The 19,448-nt window shown below is 46.9% G+C and overlaps 1 protein-coding gene across 1 annotated transcript; it reads left to right on the top strand.

The window, feature by feature from the left end:
• Positions 1-8,166: 8,166 nt before the first annotated feature.
• Positions 8,167-8,541, top strand: LOC132383656 (histone H2B-like). Its single transcript, XM_059954853.1, has one exon. The coding sequence runs from the start codon at positions 8,167-8,169 to the stop codon at positions 8,539-8,541; it is 375 nt and encodes a 124-aa protein (XP_059810836.1).
• Positions 8,542-19,448: the final 10,907 nt, after the last annotated feature.

A 19,448-nucleotide genomic window follows, 5' to 3' on the forward strand; every position in this document is an offset into this window, starting at 1 on the left:
TCCAGTTTACCACGTTCTCATCGAGATTGTTAATACAGATGGAAAACAATGGACTCAACACCTGGAATATCAACCAGGGCAGATTGAACACAGTAATGACAGGTTTCTGAGAAGGGTTCATGACCAGAGACTTTGTGTGTTTCTGCCTCCAACACCTCCTCTGATGACTCACTTGGAATACCTCACTGTGAAATACTTACCCTTCAAACTCCCTTTAAATTTCCCACCTCTCACATTAAAACTAATACCTTTAGTTTTACACCCACATCAAGTGAAACTGTCTTTGTCTTTCTCACCTCTGTATGTCTCACAGAATTTTATCCAACTCCATCACCTCACCCTTCAGATCCTCTTTAAACCTCCAACCTATAATGTTAAAACTATTCCCTGCAGCTTTAGGAGGGAGAAGACTGTTCCTTCCCATGAAGACCCTAGGGAGTGAACAGTTTCTGTCAATCATTCCTAGAAGTTATCCCCATTGATCCATGAAACTGAATCTTTGTCCCCTGCACCAGCTCATCAGGCACACATTAATCAGTGGTATCTGTCTGTATCTCCCTGCACTAACTAGTGTCACTGGGAGTAATATAGAGCTTACTACTTTTCAGTTTCTGTCTTATTTCTCTCAATTCACTGCACAGGACCACATCCCTCCTCCTCCCTACGTTGCTATAACCAACATGCACAGTCCACCGCGATGTCCGGCTGCTCAACCTTCCCTTTGAAATGTTCTGCAGCTGCTCCTAGACCATGAGACACAGGAGCAGAATTAGGCCATTTGGCCCATCCTGTCTGCTACCCCATTCTGCCAGGAATAAGAGATCATGACAGATCTCTTAACCCTCTCGAACACTCATACCCCGCCCCGACAATCAAGAACCTCATCATTCAATATACCCAATGATTTGGCCGCATCCGTCTGTGGGGATGAATTCAGAGTCAGGACCAGAATCAGGTTTATTACCACCAGCAGGTGTCAGGAAATTTGTTAATTTAGCAGCAGCAGTTCAATGCAGGACATGATAATATAGAAAGAATAAGTAAATTATAGAATGTATGTATATGGATATGTATATTATGTAGATTAAATATAGTGCAGAAGCAGAAATAACAAATAACATATCAAATACATCTGTATCAGGTTTTGAGTGTTTTAAAGTGACAAGGCAAATATCTTCAAACTCCTGATGAAATACCTCCACTGTCTTGCTCTCTTTATACTGTTGCTGCATCGATATGTTACGACCAGGTTAGATCCTCAGAGATATTGACACCCAGGAACTCAAAATTGTTCCCTCACTCCACTTCTGATCCCTCTGCGGACTGGTTCATGTTCCTTAGCCTTACCCATCCTTCAGTCAGGTCTTTTGTCTTACTGACATTAAGTGCAATGTGCACTGAGGTGGAGTGTGGCAAGAAACAGAGGATAGTGATTTCCTGAATTTGAAGAAACCAATGGTCACGCCTTCGAGACACAGTCGGAATGTGAGGCGTTGCTCATTCAACCTGTACTTGGCCTCATTGTAGTAGGAGAGGAAGCCATGGACAGACATGTTGGTGATGGCCCTCCACTGGTCAGGGTCGACCATGGATATTCTGCCCTCACTGTGAAAGTCAATATGCAAGCCAGGGTAGTAGAATACGTAAAGCAAGCTGTTGCCCATGCCGGGGCTCCAGCTGTCCATGCAGCTGATGAATCCAGTCCAACAACAAAGACCAATGCAGTCAGGAACCAGCTGTGTCACAGGATTGCCTTTCTGCGTTGCACATCAGACTGACAGGGAATCCAGTTTTGGATTTTTCCTCGGAGTTTACTCCCAAAACCTTCCCCTTGAATTTGATAGGAAGTGACAGCTTGTCCCCATTACCGCCCTGCCAATGATTAAGACAGCTGTAAGGCTGTCGGTATGTCATTATGGGAATAGGAAACAGAACTAGCACTGGCAGGTCGTGGTTGTTGCAGCTCACAGAGCAAAGGTACTTGATGCAGTGGTATCCCAATCTGCTTCTGATTAAGTCTCTCATAACAATCACAGTTCTATTCTCATATATCGTTGATAACCTCCCCATGTCTTCTTTCCCTTCCCCCTTTCCCAATCACTATCCCCACATGGAAGGTGCCTACGAAAAGTATTCATGCCTCTTGGAAGTTTTCATGTTTTATTATTTTGCATTATTGAAACACAGTGCATTGAATTTGGGTCGTTATACTAATCAATGGAAAAAGACTTTTTTTTGTCAAAGTGACAACAGATCTTTACAAAGTTCTCTAAATTAATTCCAGATAAAAAACACAAAATATTTGCCTGTCTACATATTCACCCCCTTTAATATGACTCAGCAGATCAATTCTGGTGCAGTCAATTGGTTTTAGGAATTGCATAAACAGTTAAATGGAGATCATCGTGTGCAGTCAAGATGTTTCAATTGATTGTAGTAAAAATACACCGGTAGCTGGAAGTCCAGCTGCTGATGCGTCAGTATCCTGGGAGAAATTACACCATGAAGTCAGATTAACACTCCAAGTAACTCTGCAAAACGGTTATTGAAAAACACAATTCAGGATATGTATAAAAAATTCAAGTCACTGAATACCCTTGGAGTACAGTTAAGACACTCATCCAGAAATAGAAAGAACTTGGCAGAGCTGTAAATCTGCCGAGAGCCAGACAGCCTCAAAAACTGAGTGACTGTGCATCAAGGGGCCAGTAAGGGAGTCCACCAAGAGACCTGTGACAACTCTGGAGAAGTTACAGGCCGCAGTGGCTGAGATGGGAGTGACTGAACATACAGCAACTGTTGCCTAGGTGTTAGACTGTCACAACTTTATGTGAGAGTGACAAAGAGAAAGCCACTGATGGAAAAAAAACTCTCATGATATCTCACCTGGAGTTAGTCAGAAACCTCGAGGGGGGACTCTGAAACCAGATGGAAAAAGGTCCCATGGTCTGATGAAACCAAAATTCAACTTTTTGGCCTTCTGACTAAACACCAAGTCTGGTGTAAGCCAAACACTGCACATCATCAAAAACACACCATCCCTACCGTGAAGTACATTGGAGGCTGCATCATGCTGTAGGAATGCTTCACTACAGCAGGTCCTGGAAGGCTCATAAAAGTAGATGATAAAATGAATGCAGCAAAATGCAGGGTAATCCTGTAGGAAAACCTAATGCAGTCTGCAAGTGAACTACGAGTTAGGAGAAGGTTTATTTTCCAGCAAGACAATCACAAGCATAAAAACAAAGCTACACAGGAATGCCTCAAAACTAAGTTAATGTCCAGGAGTGGCCAAGTCAGAGTCCAGACCTCAATCCAATTGAGAATTTGTGGCTGGTCTTGAAAAGATCTGTTCGCTCATGAACCACATGCAATCTGACAGAGCTTCAGCAGTTTTCTAAGAAGATTGGGGAAAATTTTCAGTGTCCAGATGTGCAAAGCGGATAGAGACCTGTCCACACAGAGCCAACGGTAATTACTGACAAAGGTGCATCAACTAATTACTGACTTGAAGGAGTCAATGCACTGAATTATTTTGTGTTTTATATTTGCAATTAATATAGATCACTCTGTAGAGATCTGTTTTCACTTTGACACCACAGAGTCTTTTATGTTGATCAGTGTCAAAAAAGCCAAATTCAATGTTCCAAAACAATAAACATGAAAACCTCCAAAGCAGACTGAATACTTTTGATGGCACTGTGTCCACCCCTTCACCAGCACGTTATAAACAAATCCACCCTGCTCCTTTCCATTTTGCTGATTCCATGTGGAACATTAGACATGTAGGAATGTCAAATTCGCAGTCCAAGTCTCTGTAACCATGTCCCTGCAATAGCTGTTAGATAATGCACAGTACACAATATGGAACAGATGGCAACCTGACTTTTGGCCCACAATATCTGCACCAATCATAATAATGTGCTGTATAAAGTACTGGTGTGATCTCACTGATGTGAGCTGTTTTGGGTCCTTTATCTCAGGAAGTATGAGCTGGATGGGTTACAAAGAATGTTCTCGAAAGTGATTCCAGGATTAAACAGCTTGTCATATGAAGAGTGTTTAATGGCTTTGGCCTGTCTTCACTGGAATTTAGGAAAATGAGTGTTGACCTAATTGAAATTAAATGGTGAAAGTCCTTGATAAATTGGATGTGCAGAGGATGAGCATCTCCATCTTTCCCTACCCTCTCCTGACTGTTACCCACTTATCTGTCTCCCCAGGCCCCAGAATGACTACCTGCCTTTAGCTCCTCTCTATCCCCTCCACACTTTCCCTGACCAGACGAAAGTCATCGAGCTGCATCTCCGGTTCTCTAACATGGTCCGTAAGGAGCTGCAGCTCCTGGATTCTTGTTATTTACCTTCTTGATCAAAGCTGTAACATATGCAACACACCAACACTGTGGGACCTCACATGTTGTGATCGAGGACACACTGGTCCTTGTCAAATCGCCAGCAGTCTGCTTATTGGCTTCTTTCACTATTGTAGGATATATGCCTTCAGGTCCTGGAGTTTTATCCATCTTATTGCTTTTCAGACGTCCCAGCACAACCTCCTCCTTAATCTCAACACGTCTCTGCTCATTAGCCTGCTCCACTCTGTTTTCAGTGACATTCAATTCCTTCTCCTCGGTGAATATTGACACAACATACTCATTTAGTACCTCAGCCACTTGGTCTGACTTCAATCACATAATTTTTCCTTTAATCTTGAGTAGACCTTTCCATTCTATGATTAGCCTTGTTTTATTAATACAAATCAAAAGGCCTTGGGATTATCTTTGGTCCTACATTGCAAGGAGAGTTTGTGGTGCCATTTGGCCTTTCCTATCACCTGCTTTAGCATTTCTCTGCTATCTTTATATTCCAAAGATAACCAGTCTGATTGTAGCTTCATAAACCTTCCATATCCTTCTGACTAAATTCAGGATCTCTCCATTCATCCAAAGTTCCCATACCTTACCATCCTTGTCCTTACTCCTTACAGAAACATGCTGATCCTGAACTCTGTGCTGCTGATCATTAAAAAACTCCCGCATGTCAGATGTGGACTTGTCTGACAGTGGCTGCTCGCAATCAATGCACCTTGACTTCTGTCTTACTCCGTCCTAACTTGCCCTACTGCAATTCAGTACCTTAATACAAGATCTGATTTCATTCTTACTCATAACCAAAGAAAAAGTTGCGATTACTGTTCTCAAAATGTTCACTGACACTTAGCTGTCACCAGGCCTGGCTCATTTCCCTAAACTAATTCCCGTATGTTCTCTTCTCTGGTTGGGCTCTGTACATCATATTTCAAACACTCCTCAGATTCACTGAAGAAATCTTGTGCATCTAAGTATTGAGAAAGATCTAATTAATTCTATGGAAAATAAAGCCCCCCACTAAGACAACCCTGCTCGGCACCTCTCCATAAACATAAACATCTCCGTTCCTGCACCTCCTGGTGGTAATTGGGGGCCAATACGATAATCCCATCAGTGTAACTGCAGATTGCCTCTACAGGTAACTGACAATGTTTTTGTTTGGCCACTTGGTCAGCATGGATGTGTTAGGCTGAAAAGCCTGTTTCTGTGCTACATAACTCAGTTACTACGTCTGCTGCTGTGACAGAGCGGGAGCGACTGTGTCAGTAGTGAGAAGGTTTGAGGGATGTAGACAGGAAAGTGAATGGTTGAGGATGGGGCGGATGGAACAGAATGTGGGGAAATGTAAGATCACCTATTCCCAGGATCAAACTGTAAGAGTCTTTTCCACATGGGGATGTTCAGAGGGACCTGGGTGTTGTGGTAAACAAATCACTTGATTTAACATGCAGATACTACATGTAATGAGAGAGCAAACATTATTTTGCCTGTGATCCAGGAGGAGTGGAGAAGAGGGGTACAGATGTCTCACTGGATTCTATAGGGCCCTGGTGAGAGCACAGCTTGAATGTAGTGTCCGGGTTTGGTCACACTACCTCAGGAAGGATATCCCTGCAATAGAGGGAGTGCAGTGACTGTCCCCCACACTGACTGGACTGGTTCCAGGGATGGAGAGTTGGTTATGTGAGAGGAGAGTGAGTGGGCTGGGTCTGTATTCCCTGCAGTCAATGTGAAAATGAGGAAATCTGTTAGATTCTTTCAGGATGTGACAGACAGTAGGCAAGGGGGATATTTCCCCTGAATGAGAGCTCCATAACTGAGGAAAACACCCTCAGAATTAGACATAAATCACAAACACGAGGGAATCTGCTTATGCTGGAAATCCAAAGCAACACACACAAAATGCTGAAGGAACTCAGCAGGACAGACAGCCTTTATGGAAAAGAGTAAACAGTCGACACTTCGGGCCGAGACCCTTCCATCAGTTCTCGTCCTGGTGAGGGTTCTTTGCCCAAAGCATCAGCTCGTTACTCTATTCCATAGATGCTGCCTGGCCTGCTGACTTCCACTAGCATTTTATGTCTATTGCTCACAATGAGGTGACAAGCATTCAGGGTGGAAATCAGATGATATTTCTTTAATCTGAGCACAAAGGGCTTCTGCATTCCTTATATAAGTAATCTGGAGCCTCAGGTGCTGGGTTGAGTTAAAGCTGAGATCAACAGTGTCTGGGAGAATTTTAGTCACTAAATGAGTCCATAAGACCATCAGATATAGGAGCAGAATTCGTCCATTTTGCCTGTTGAACCTTCTCTGGCATTTCATCATCACTGATCATTTTTTCTTCTTAGTCCCAATCGCCTTCCTTCCCTTGTATCCCTTCATTCCCTGACCAATCAAGAATCCATCAATCTCTGCCTATACCCAGTGATTTGGCTTCCAGAGCTGCCTGTGGCAAAAAATTCCACCGATTCACCACTCTCTGCCTGAAGAAACACCTTCTCATCTGCATTCTGAAAGGATGCCGCTCTATTTTGAAGCTGTGTGGTCTGGTTGTAATAAATAAAGACAGGTGTAAATTTAAAGTAGGGAAGTTGAACCTTACTAGGAGGTAGCCTGATTACAAGGCCTCGGAACAGAGTCAAAAGAGTCAAAACAAAGCCAAGTAACAAGGTCTAAAATACCCACAACATGCAGAATTACATGGCTGTCATTATCTTGGCCCATGGGATAAACACAAGCTGGGCTTGATCAACCCTGCCTGGTTTGCCTGGGTGAGGATGTCTCATGATTAAAACCCGAAACCCACAATGACCCAGGTTGCATTACTAATGATGTGTCCCTTTGCACACCCGATTCATTAACCTAAGTGGAGTCGGACCACATTAATGAAAGGCATTGGCTAGATTAAAGTGGCTCCACTACACTACCCTATCCACCATAGCCCCACATATCTCTCCATACTAAACTCCACAGCCTTATCTCTCCCAGCCTCACATATACATCCACCAGCCCCACCTTCAAACCTAATCCTCAGGTCCAAGAGGGCACACACCCCGATTAATCAAACCCCCACAAACCCAATGACTCATATATGGAGAAGGGAAATCCAATAAAGGCAAGAGTTGGACCTGGTTAGTGAAGGTATGGGCCGGATTAAAGTGGCAGCGTTGCGTGACACTGAATCGAGAGTGACGAGATAAAGAAGCACAAGATTCTCCCACTGCCCGCTCAGTCTCTTTGTTATTTTAATTTTGTTCTGATAGTCCTCTATTTGAATATTTTGGTATAATTCATATTTAATTCCAGTGTTTCTTGTCAATGTTGTGTCTGAAGCAATGTGTCTGTGATGCTGCTACAAATACGTTGTTCCTTTCGCCTGGGCATAAATAAACTCGATTTGAACTTTACATTGAAATGTCCAAATCTCTCCTTCGCTCTCCTGCTGCCCTGTGTCATGAACTAAACGTTTTAGTCTTTAATTTTACTATATTTCATCTGATTTTATTTTCATTCTACTTTTGAAGTTTGCGTTTCCCTTTTAAATTTTAGCCCGCACCCCCGCCTGTCTCTGCCCTTCTGTACTTCCTCCCGCATTAAACGACAGCGGTAACCGCCACACATTGGCGCCGCTTCCCATCCCCCAGCGTTCCGATTGGTGATTCATTTCTCCAACCAGCCAATGGGAATGCTCAGCATTCCCATCCTCATTAACATACCACTTTGGGCGCTGCCTATTTAATCCGCGCTCCGGACATTTTCTGCTTATTATTGTGTTTGAAACCGACGAGGAAATGCCTGATCCACCGAAACCCGCTCCCAAGAAGGGCGCCAAGAAAGCTCTGTCCAAACCGGCGAGCAAGTCTGGCAAGCAGCGCAAGAGGTCGAGGAAGGAGAGTTACGCCATTTACATCTACAAAGTGATGAAGCAGGTTCACCCCGATACCGGCATCTCCTTCAAGGCCATGACCGTCATGAATTCATTCGTGAACGATATTTTCGAGCGCATCGCGGGTGAGGCTTCCCGCCTGGCCCATTACAACAAGCGGTCTACCATCAGCTCCCGGGAGTTCCAGACTGCCGTGCGCCTGCTGCTGCCCGGGGAGCTGGCCAAGCACGCCGTGTCCGAAGGGACAAAGGCGGTGACCAAGTACACCAGCTCCAAGTAAAGACCCGAAAATCAAAGGCTCTTTTAAGAGCCACTCACGGTTTCATGAAAAGAGTTATTCAATGTTGAGACATGGATTTGAGGTAAATTTGTAAATTTCTTTTTGATGCGCTCAATCAGAATCTTATTTCCGTTACTCAGAACTTGCTGTCCAATCTTCAGTGTAATCCCGATTTCCCTGTTAATTCCTGCCCTCTGCACAGACACGGAATCGTTGCGCACCCCTTCCCCGTTGTTACTTCTAGGTCATCAAATTTCCCTAACGTGACACTAATTGTTCCTGGTTTAGTTTCCGCGGGGAATGCGGTTCATTAAGTTTTGTCCCATTTTGGTTACTTCTCTTAACTACATTCCAACGCGAGTGCCGAACGCTGTCACGGTTCGTTCAGAGTATTTCTGAAGCCCACTTTCTGGAGGGCGACCCGATGGTAAACTGACTTGAGTCTACACAATGACCGACCGCGAACAGACGCTGACAATTGGTTTTATTCTAATCATTTATCAATTGATGGAAGTCGGTGAACTAAATTACAAGACACCATCGCAATATTAACTATACTTGGTTTAAATATTTTGGACTTCAGTAACGTGGGTACAAACAAACCTGTTGTGGTTCAATTTTAGCAACAAAGGCGTTTTTGGTGTTTTGCAATTTTGAGTTTATTTCGGCGGTTAGACGGTTATTTTTCGCGCTTCTGTCGTTGCTGTCTCTTGATTGGTGAATAAAGCAGCTCCCTGATTGGAATATTTGCTCTTTCCAATCAGATCAGACAGAGATTCACCAATCATTAACATCCCCGTACATTCCCCCAGACTCCATAAGAATGGCGCTTTCCGGAAGTCGGATTTCGCATGGTCAAGACCTCAAGTTAATTTCTGAAAAAAAATCTATCTGATGTTGTATGTATTCAGGGAACCTGGTCGCTACTGTAGCGGTGTGCTACACGCAGCGCTAAAATTATGACACGGAGTCGGTAACTGCAGTCGAAGGAAAAAAACTTTATTCGAAATCTTCAGCCTCACTTTTAAGCCTCCCTCAACCTGCCCCCCATGGCGCAGAGGCTCCAAAGCCCTGTGCTCGCAAACCCCCGTAGGCTATCTAATTGTGAGTCGGTTCGGATGTGCCAGGAAATGGGTCGCCACATAACCCCACCCCCCCAGAACCGGCGATACACCCCCCAATGTCCACAGTCTGGGCCAGAAACTGCTTGGGAGGTCGGCCTCTGCGCCGAGGTGCCGGAAACTCGGCCTGTTGCGCCAGGTCCACATGGGCCGGTTTGAGGCGGTCCACCGTGAAAACCTCCTCTTTCCCCCCAACGTCCAGCACGAACGTGGACCCGTTGTTCCGGAGCACTATAAACGGCCCCTCGTATGGCCGCTGCAGCGGTGGCCGATGCCCGCCCCTTCGTACAAACACAAACTTACAGACCTGTAGGTCTTTGGGTACGCAGGTCGGGTGCCGCCCGTGCTGTGAAGTGGGTATGGGGGCCAGGTTACCGAGCTTCTCGCGTAGTCTGCCCAGGACTGCTGCGGGATCTTCCTCTTGCCCCCTTGGGGCTGGTAGGAACTCCCCGGGGACGACCAGGGGCGCGCCGTATACCAACTCGGCCGACGCGGCGTGCAGGTCGTCCTTGGGCGCTGTGCGGATGCCGAGTAGGACCCAGGGAAGCTCGTCCGCCCAGTTGGCTCCTCGCAGGCGGGCCATGAGGGCCGACTTCAGGTGACGGTGGAAACGCTCCACTAGCCCGTTCGACTGTGGGTGGTAGGCAGTGGTGTGGTGCAGCTGAGTACCCAAAAGGCTGGCCATAGCTGACCACAGGCTGGAGGTGAACTGAGCGCCTCTGTCGTAGGTAATGTGGGCTGGTACACCAAAGCGAGATATCCAGGTGGCGATCAGGGCTCGGGCGCAAGATTCGGAGGTGGTGTCGGTGAGCGGGACCGCCTCTGGCCATCTTGTGAACCGGTCCACAATAGTCAGGAGGTGCCGCGCTCCGCGCGACACTGGCAGGGAGCCCACAACATCCACATGAATGTGGTCGAAACGCCGGTGGGCGGGATGGAACTGCTGCGGTGGGGCTTTGGTGTGCCGCTGCACCTTGGCCGTCTGGCCCATTCACTGACCTGTTTGCGGAGTCCGTGCCAAACAAACCTGCTGGAAACCATCCGGAAAGTTGTCCGGATGGAGGGATGCGCCAAGTTATGAATAGAGTCGAAAACGCGGCGCCGCCAGGCTGTCGGGACGACGGGACGGGGCTGGCCGGTGGCGACGTCACAGAGTAGGGTCCTCTCACCCGGGCCCACGGGGATGTCCTGGAGCTGCAAACCGGAGACTGCGGTTCTGTAACTCGGAATCTCCTCATCTGCCTGCTGCGCCTCTGCCAGTGCCTCAAAGTCTACCCCTTGGGAAAGGGCATGAACGGTAGGGCGAGAGAGCGCATCCGCCACGACATTGTCCTTACCCGAGACGTGCTGGACATCCGTCGTGTATTCAGAGATGTAGGACAGGTGGCGTTGCTGGCGGGACGACCAGGGATCGGACACTTTCGTAAACGCAAAGGTAAGCGGTTTGTGGTCCGTGAACGCGGTGAAGGGCCGACCTTCTAGGAAGTACCTGAAATGCCGGATTGCCAGGTACAGCGCCAACAGTTCCCGGTTGAAAGCACTGTACTTAAGCTCGGGTGGTCGCAGGTGTTTGCTGAAAAACGCCAGGGGTTGCCAGCGACCTGCGATGAGTTGCTCCAGCACCCCACCGACTGCCGTGTTTGATGCGTCCACTGTGAGGGCGGTAGGGGCGTCCATTCTGGGATGTACTAGCATTGCGGCGTCCGCCAAAGCTTCCTTCGTTTGAACGAAAGCGGCGGCGGACTCCTCGTCCCAGGTAATGTCCTTGCTCGGAACCGACATCAGGGCGAAAAGGGGGCGCATGAACCGGGCAGCTGAAGGGAGGAAGCGGCGGTAGAAATTGACCATACCTACGAATTCCTGAAGGCCTTTGATCGTGGTGGGTCGGGGAAAGAGGCGGACCGCATCTACCTTAGCGGGCAGAGGGGTTGCCCCGTCTTTAGTAATCCTGTGGCCCAGGAAGTCAATGGTATCGAGTCCGAACTGGCATTTGGCGGGGTTGATTGTAAGACCGTACTCACTCAGTCGGGCGCAGAGTTGACGGAGGTGGGACAGATGCTCCTGATGACTGCTGCTGGCTACGAGGATGTCATCCAAATAGATGAACGCGAAGTCCAGGTCCCGTCCCACCGCGTCCATTAACCGCTGGAACGTCTGTGCGGCATGCTTCAGGCCGAACGGCATGCGGAGGAACTCGAAAAGGTCAAACGGGGTGATGAGAGCAGTTTTGGGGAAGTCGTCAGGATGCATCGGGATTTGATGGTTTCCCCGGACGAGGTCTACCTTGGAGAAGATCCGAGCGCCGTGCAAGTTTGATGCAAAGTCCTGAATGTGCGGCACAGGGTATCGGTCCGGTGTGGTAGCTTCGTTCAGCCTGCGGTAGTCGCCGCACGGTCTCCAGCCCCCCGTCGCTTTGGGCACCATGTGCAGGGGGGAGGCCCATGGGCTGTCGGACCGCCGGATGATCCCCAATTCCTCCATCCTCTGGAACTCCTCCTTCGCCAGTCGGAGCTTGTCCGGGGGAAGCCGCCGATCGCGGGCGTGGAGGGGTGGTCCCTGGGTCGGGATGTGGTGCTGTACGCCGTGCCTGGACATGGCCGCTCTGAACTGCGGTGCCACAACCGATGGGAAATCCGCCAGGACCCTGGTGAAGTCGTTGTCGGACAGCGTGATGGAGCCGAGGTGAGGGGCTGGCAACTGGGCTGCACCCAGGGAGAACGTCTGAAAGGTCTCGGCGTGGACCAGTCTCTTCCTGGGCAGGTCGACCAGTAGGCTGTGAGCCCGCAAAAAATCCGCACCCAGAAGCGGTTGGGCTTCGGCGGCCAGTGTGAAGTCCCACGTGAACTGGCTGGAGCCGAACTGTAGCTGCACCTGACGGGTGCCATAGGTCCTTACTGTGCTGCCATTCACGGCCCTCAGGGGGGGACCCGGTGTCCTGCTGCGGGTGTCGTAACTCGTCGGAGGTAAAACGCTGATCTCAGCCCCAGTATCGACCAAAAACCGGCGTCCCGACCTTCTATCCCACACATACAGGAGGCTATCCCGATGGCCAGCCGCCGTAGCCATCAGCGGCGGCTGGCCCCGGCGTTTCCCGGGAACTTGCAGGGCGGGCGACAACGGCGGGCTTCTGCGCCCCACCGCTGGTGGTAGAAGCACCAGTGTTCATTGGGCCGGGGGTTGGCGGGCTCTGCGGCCGGGCCTGGACTGGTTTGCTGCCGGGAGCGTGGCTGGGAGATCTGTGCGATGGACGCCCCGCTCACCTTTTTGGCGTTCCACAGCAAGTCCGCCCGGGCTGCCACCTTCCGGGGGTCACCGAAATCCGCGTCGGACAGCAGCAGGCGTATGTCCTCGGGCAGCTGCTCCAGGAATGCCTGCTCAAACATGAGGGAGGGCTTGTGTCCGTCGGCGAGAGACAACATCTCATTCATTAAAGCCGATGGAGGTCTGTCGCCCAAGCCATCCAGGTGCAGTAAACGGGCAGCCCGCTCGCGCCGTGAGAGTCCGAAAGTCCTGAGGAGCAGGGCTTTGAATTCCGTGTACTTGCCGTCTGCCGGGGGCGACTGTGCGAACTCCGCGACCTGGGCCGCTGTGTCCTGGTCGAGGGAGCTCACCACGTAGTAGTAGCGGGTGTCTTCTGAGGTGATCTGGCGAACGTGGAATTGGGCGTCGGCTTGCTGGAACCATAGGTTCGGGCGCTGTGTCCAGAAACCCGGCAGTTTCAACGAAACCGCATGAACAGAAGCGGCGTCGGTCATTTCTGGTCCAAAAATCGTTTGGACTGTCTGGGTCACCAATTGTAGCAGTGTGCTACACGCAGCGCTAAAATTACGACACGGAGTCGGTAACTGCAGTCAAAGGAAAAAAAAACTGTCTCTTGATTGGTGAATAAAGCAGCTCCCTGATTGGAATATTTGCTCTTTCCAATCAGATCAGACAGAGATTCACCAATCATTAACATCCCCGTACATTCCCCCAGACTCCATAAGAATGGCGCTTTCCGGAAGCCTGATTTCGCATGGTCAAGACCTCAAGTTAATTTCTGAAAAAAAATCTATCTGATGTTGTATGTATTCAGGGAACCTGGTCGCTACTGTAGCGGTGTGCTACACGCAGCGCTAAAATTATGACACGGAGTCAGTAACTGCAGTCGAAGGAAAAAAAAACTTTATTCGAAATCTTCAGCTTCACTTTTAAGCCGCCCTCAACCTGCCCCCCATGGCGCAGCGGCTCCAAAGCCCTGTGCTCGCAAACCCCCGTAGGCTATCTAATTGTGAGTTGGTTCGGATGTGCCAGGAAATGGGTCGCCACACTACCACATTTAAGTTCTTCTTTCCGAGATTATATTGTAATTGGGCGTTGTGTTGCAAGTTTCATAACGAGAGGGCTTAAAGTTTTGGATATAAATGAAATGTATGAGGCATTTGAAGACATATGTTCTTCCACAGGTAGGGGCTTTAAAGTGGTATATTATTATAACCATTGTGGAAGGTTTTTGATTGATTTGTTGGAGAGTATAAGTTGGAGTCCCTTAGCTCACTAAGGGTCGTATGGTGTGGGGATTTTAACACATAGTTAGAAAACTGTGGGTTTGTTCTCAGCATGATGGATGGTTTGATTGTAGAGGAGTTTTAGATATTCCACATCTTGTGTGTCTTAATGGTGGGAGAGGAACAAGATTTAATGTGCACAATAGTTCTGAAACTATTGTAAATGTAACTTTAGTTTTGAACATTGGAGTCAGTCGTGAGATGTCATGGGTGATGAAGCATTGGGAAGTGCCAATTCCCCTATATTTGTAAGGTTGGGGTTGGATTTATATCATGGACAGGAGGCCACTTTTAGGAGGTGGAACTTTAGTAAAGGAAATTGGGAGAAGTTTTAATGATTTATGTGGTGAGCATCTGTATCAGCTGAATGATGTGGATTTCTACAAAGAAACGTTATGTTATTCATCAAACTGGGGTGGAAGAGATTCATATTAACACGTGCATTAATAGGAGAAAGGCTGTGCCATGGTGGATGTAGGAGTGTGCAGAGACAATTATTGAGAGGAAGTTAAGAAGTACTGTATCACTCTCCAAGTGATCATATTAAGGTTAACAGGTGACAGGCCGTGGTGAGGAAAGTAACAAAGGTTGTGAATAAGATTTAATGGAGGTCATATTGTGATAGTATTGGATGGACTATTAAACTTGGAGATGTTTGGGGAATGATTAAGAAAATGGGAGTGTGGGATTCACAGTGTTCCCAGTATTGATTGAAAAAGTTAATACATTTGTTCCTGAAAGAGAGAAGGTTGAGTATTGGCTCGGTCATTTGCTGCAATTCATAATCAAAATTGGTTAAAAGACTAAACAACGTAGGGATAAGCTTTTAAGAGAATACCTTAATGTATTGGAAACCAGCTGTAGAAATGATAGTGATGTAGAGTTTCCTTTGTGTGAATTTAAAAAAGCTATTAATAGTCCATTTCAGATGGCTCCAGGAAAGGATAATACATGTTATTGCATGTTTAAACATATGGCCAACAACTCTTTTGAGATAATATTACACTTCTTGAATCATACTTGGACTTCCAGGCCATCTTCCCTCCTCATGGAAAATGGCAATTGCAGTGTCTATTCTAAAACCTGGGAAACCCCCGTTGGATACTTCCAGTTATGGACCAATATCACTGATGTCCCATTTGTGTAAAGTTATGGAATTGATGGTAATAGAATGGTTGAATTATATTTTGGAAAAGGGAGGTGACGTGCTGTTGTTAATATACTGGATTAAATTGAGGGGGCAAGTGCTGGATCAATGCCACATGCCCCAAAAGCAGTCAATGTTTTTATGCAGAAAACTCAGTATCTACTTCAACACAGCAAGCTTCCACAAACAATATAATCAATGGAACTGTCAATCCATGAGCTCCTATACAATCCCAATGAGGCGACACTCGGGTAAGAGGAACAACACCTTGTATTCCGCCTGGGTAGCCTCCAATCTGATTGAATGAACATTGATTTCTTCATCTTCTGGTCATGCCTCCCCTCCATCGTCATTCCCCATCCCCTTTTCACTTTTGTTACCTGTCCATCACCTCCCTTGTGTGTACCTCCCAAATCTTCTTTCTTCCATGGCCTTCTGTTCTCTTATCAGACTCCACCTTCTCCAGCCCTGTATCTCTTTCACCACTCAACTTCCCAGCTCTTTACTTCATCTGTCCCCCCCCCCTCCCAGTTCCACCTATCACTTTGTGTTTCTCGCTCCCCTCCCCATCTTTAAAATTTACTCCTCATTGTTTTTTCAGCATTTTGTGTGTGTTCCTTGGATTTCGAGCATCTGCAGATTTTCTCCTGTTACTCAATGACAACGGGCATTTTGTATGACAACTGTCAAAGTCCCACTCACTTAGAAATGTAGATACGAAACCCGAGGTTCAGCAGATGCTGAGAATAAACTGCAAAGTACCACACACAGGAACTCAGCAGGTCAGGCAGCATCTAAGCAGAGGAATAAACAGTCTAGGAAGGATGAAGTGTCTTGGCCCATAATATTCACTATTTCTTCCTCTCCATAGATGCTGCCTGGGCCACTGAGTCCCCCCAGCATTTTGCAAACATAAACCTCCTTTTTCAGTCAATCAGTTCCCAGATGTTTCTGAACTGTCATTTGCAGCCTCATCCTCCTGGTCTGAATCCTTCCTTCTACACCCTGTAAACTTGAGGCTCCATCACGTCTGGAGTCCCAAAGCCCTCATAAGTGTAGAGCCCTCTTGTTTCTGCTTCATCGAATATTTAACCACCATTCTGCTCATATTTCAGAGGACAGCATTGTATTGCAACAGCCCGGCTGTGTGAGGCACAGCTCTTCAAAATCAGTAAAAATGACCCAAAACAATGAATAGAGCAGAACACGAAGATTTTAACCACACAAGACGTCATCCTTGGTCCAGAGCTGTGAGGAATGAAGACTATTTGGGACAAAACCCTAGTGGATTCATCTTCTGCAGTTTCCAGAAAGTTATGGATTTAATTCAAAGTAAACCTCTACAGTCACAGGCTGAGCAGTTGCAACCTGTATATTATAGGGTGAATGACAGGTGAACAGCAGTGATGGATTTGAAAGCTCTGGTGTAGAAAAGGAACAAAAGCCGGTACCAGATGGACTGAGTGGTCTCTCTACTGTACATTAGCTGTGTGACACGTAGGAGGCACCTGCGACACAAGATTTAAAATTGAGCTGATTAACTTGTCACAGATCCACAATATTAATGCCAGGGTATTTTCAGACTAACATCAGCAGAACGAACCCTCCAGGGTTCAGTCACAATATCTGCAGAATCTGATATTGACAATCTCACATGAACTTCCAACTAGATTCAGTCATCATGATGGTTAAAATGTTCACCTAGGTCTTTATTAAACTTCCTCCCTGATGTGAAGTTGCCAGTGTTTCAGCAGGTGGGATGACTGAGTAAATTTCTTTGCTGACACAAGACCGAAGTGTGTCCTCTATGTATTATAAACTCACTGGAGCCTCACAAAATGGGTGAACTGAATGAATCTCTTCCCATGCTTGGAACAGGTGTGAAGCTATACTGAGAGACAGAGACAACTGAGCCAAGTCTAGCTGCTCACTGGTGTGACCCGGCTGATGATGTAAGAGCTCATGTGACTGAATGAATCCCATCCTACAGACGGAGCAGGTGAATGCCCTCTCCCCATGTGAACTGGCTGGTGTATCTGCAGGTTCAGTGGCCTGGCGAATCCCTTGCAAAATGAGAGGCAGCGAATGTCAGCTCAGTGGTATCAACTCTGTGGCTATTTATCAGGCCAGATCAGGGACATGTCCACGTATTGGGGTTCTCCTTGCTCAGACTGGTGGGCAGTCTTCTCAACCATCTCCTCCTTCACATTCAATGATTAGTAGTATTCAAATGTTGGGGAACTGGCAAACACATGATTACAGACACACTGTTGTGTTTGAGATTCTCAGACACAAATTCTTTGCCTTTTCTGCCCTGTAAAATGTTTGCAAAGAAGACCAATAGGTGAAAGACAACATTTCAGCTGAGATTATTTAGTTTTTTCGTTGATGTCTGATGTCACACTGTTACAGTGAGGCTGAACACAATTTGGTGGATCAACACTTCTAACTGGGAATAGTTCAGGCATAAGGACACGACATCAGATTCTCTGTATTCCTCTCTGCCCTTCATCAAGCTGTGACGTGGCTCAGTTTGTCTCTCTCCATTAGTACAGCTTCACATCCTGTGTATCACACATTTGTTGGCATTTGGCAGTGGTAAACTCAGAGTCAGCAATGCCATTGAACCTGAAGAGAATGTGATCGGGCTTCCTCGTTGCAGACTGACACTGCGGTATTCTTGTGGTGTGAATGCTACTGGTACCCAAGTATGTTATTGTGGGTTTTTACAAATAAAATGGCATGAGGCATTTTATGTTTCGGGACAAATGTAACAACTCATTTATTATCCTCCAAACACAGAAGGAAAGCATGGTTTAAAAAAAAGACGTAATTACATCATAACATCTGTCCAGCCTTTTAAAGAGAAACAGAACTCAATGTTGGTGGTTGTTAATTCTGCATGTTTCCACCCATTACATTAATCTACACAGACACCCCTTCCCCCCAGTCCTCTCACTGCTCCCCCCTGTGATTCTTATAGCAGTTTATTTCCTTTCAATATCAGTTCTGTCCGTTTGACTACCTTCCTCACCACCCACAACTGCACCAACATTCATGTCATCAATGATCTGATCAGCCCGTGTGTATTTTAATCTGATCAGACAGAGGCCCCATCACTGATCACTGTGGACACACTGGTTACACATCCAGAGTCAAAATCATTCTCAATTCCATCAGCTCGAATGTTGCTACACAATACACCCCATTCAAACCCTCCCACACAGAGACTCGAGGGAAGTTACATATTTATCACAAGCCCACAGTTGGATTCAATGGTCTGGTCTTGTTGCTCTGGATGCTCTGCTGCAAAGTCCATTCAGAGCAGTTCAATGTAACCAGATACATCATCCCCGAGATACCAATATACAACATTGTGTCACAAACAAGAGAAAATCTGTAGATGCTGGAAATCCAAGCAACACACATAAAATGCTGAAGGAACTCAGCAGGCTAGGCAGCATCTGTAGGACAAAAAAATACAGCCAATGTTTTGGTCCAAAAATATTCGGCAAGACTGGAGACAAAAAGACGAGGATTAGATTAAAAAGGTCGGGATAAGGGAGAGAGAAATCAAGGTGATGGGTGAATCCTGAAAGGGAGGAATGAAATAAAGAGTTGGGAAGATTGGTGAAAGAGAGAGGAGGCCATGGAAGAAAGAAAAGAGGGGAAGAGCACACGGGGGAGGTGATGGGTGGGCAAGGTCAGAGACGAAAAAGGGGAGGGAAATTGGTGAGGGGGGGCATCACCAGACATTCAAGAATTTGATGTTCATGATATCAGTTTGGAAGCTACCCAGATAGAAAATGTTGTTCTTCCAAGCTAAGTGTGTCCTCATCGCATTGTATGATTTTATTTAAGAAGCAAACTTGATTTCATCAGAGTTCAATAGTAAGCATGAATCTGAAAGAATTACACTGCATGAGAAATTAGAAGATACAGTGTGAAGTCCAACTGCCACGCTGTACCAGATAGTGATGGGTACAGAATGGATCCCGCACTCTCACAATGTACCAGAGACTGATAGATACAGAATGAACCCCACACACTCACACTGTACCAGAGACTGACAGGTACAGCATGAACTCCACA

The sequence above is a fragment of the Hypanus sabinus genome, chromosome 31 (assembly GCF_030144855.1).
Source record: "Hypanus sabinus isolate sHypSab1 chromosome 31, sHypSab1.hap1, whole genome shotgun sequence".
In the NCBI taxonomy this organism is placed as follows: domain Eukaryota; kingdom Metazoa; phylum Chordata; class Chondrichthyes; order Myliobatiformes; family Dasyatidae; genus Hypanus; species Hypanus sabinus.

Excerpts from the sequence above, each read along its gene's own strand:
- LOC132383656 (XM_059954853.1), top strand. The coding sequence starts at position 8,167 with ATGCCTGATCCACCGAAACCCGCTCCCAAGAAGGGCGCCAAGAAAGCT.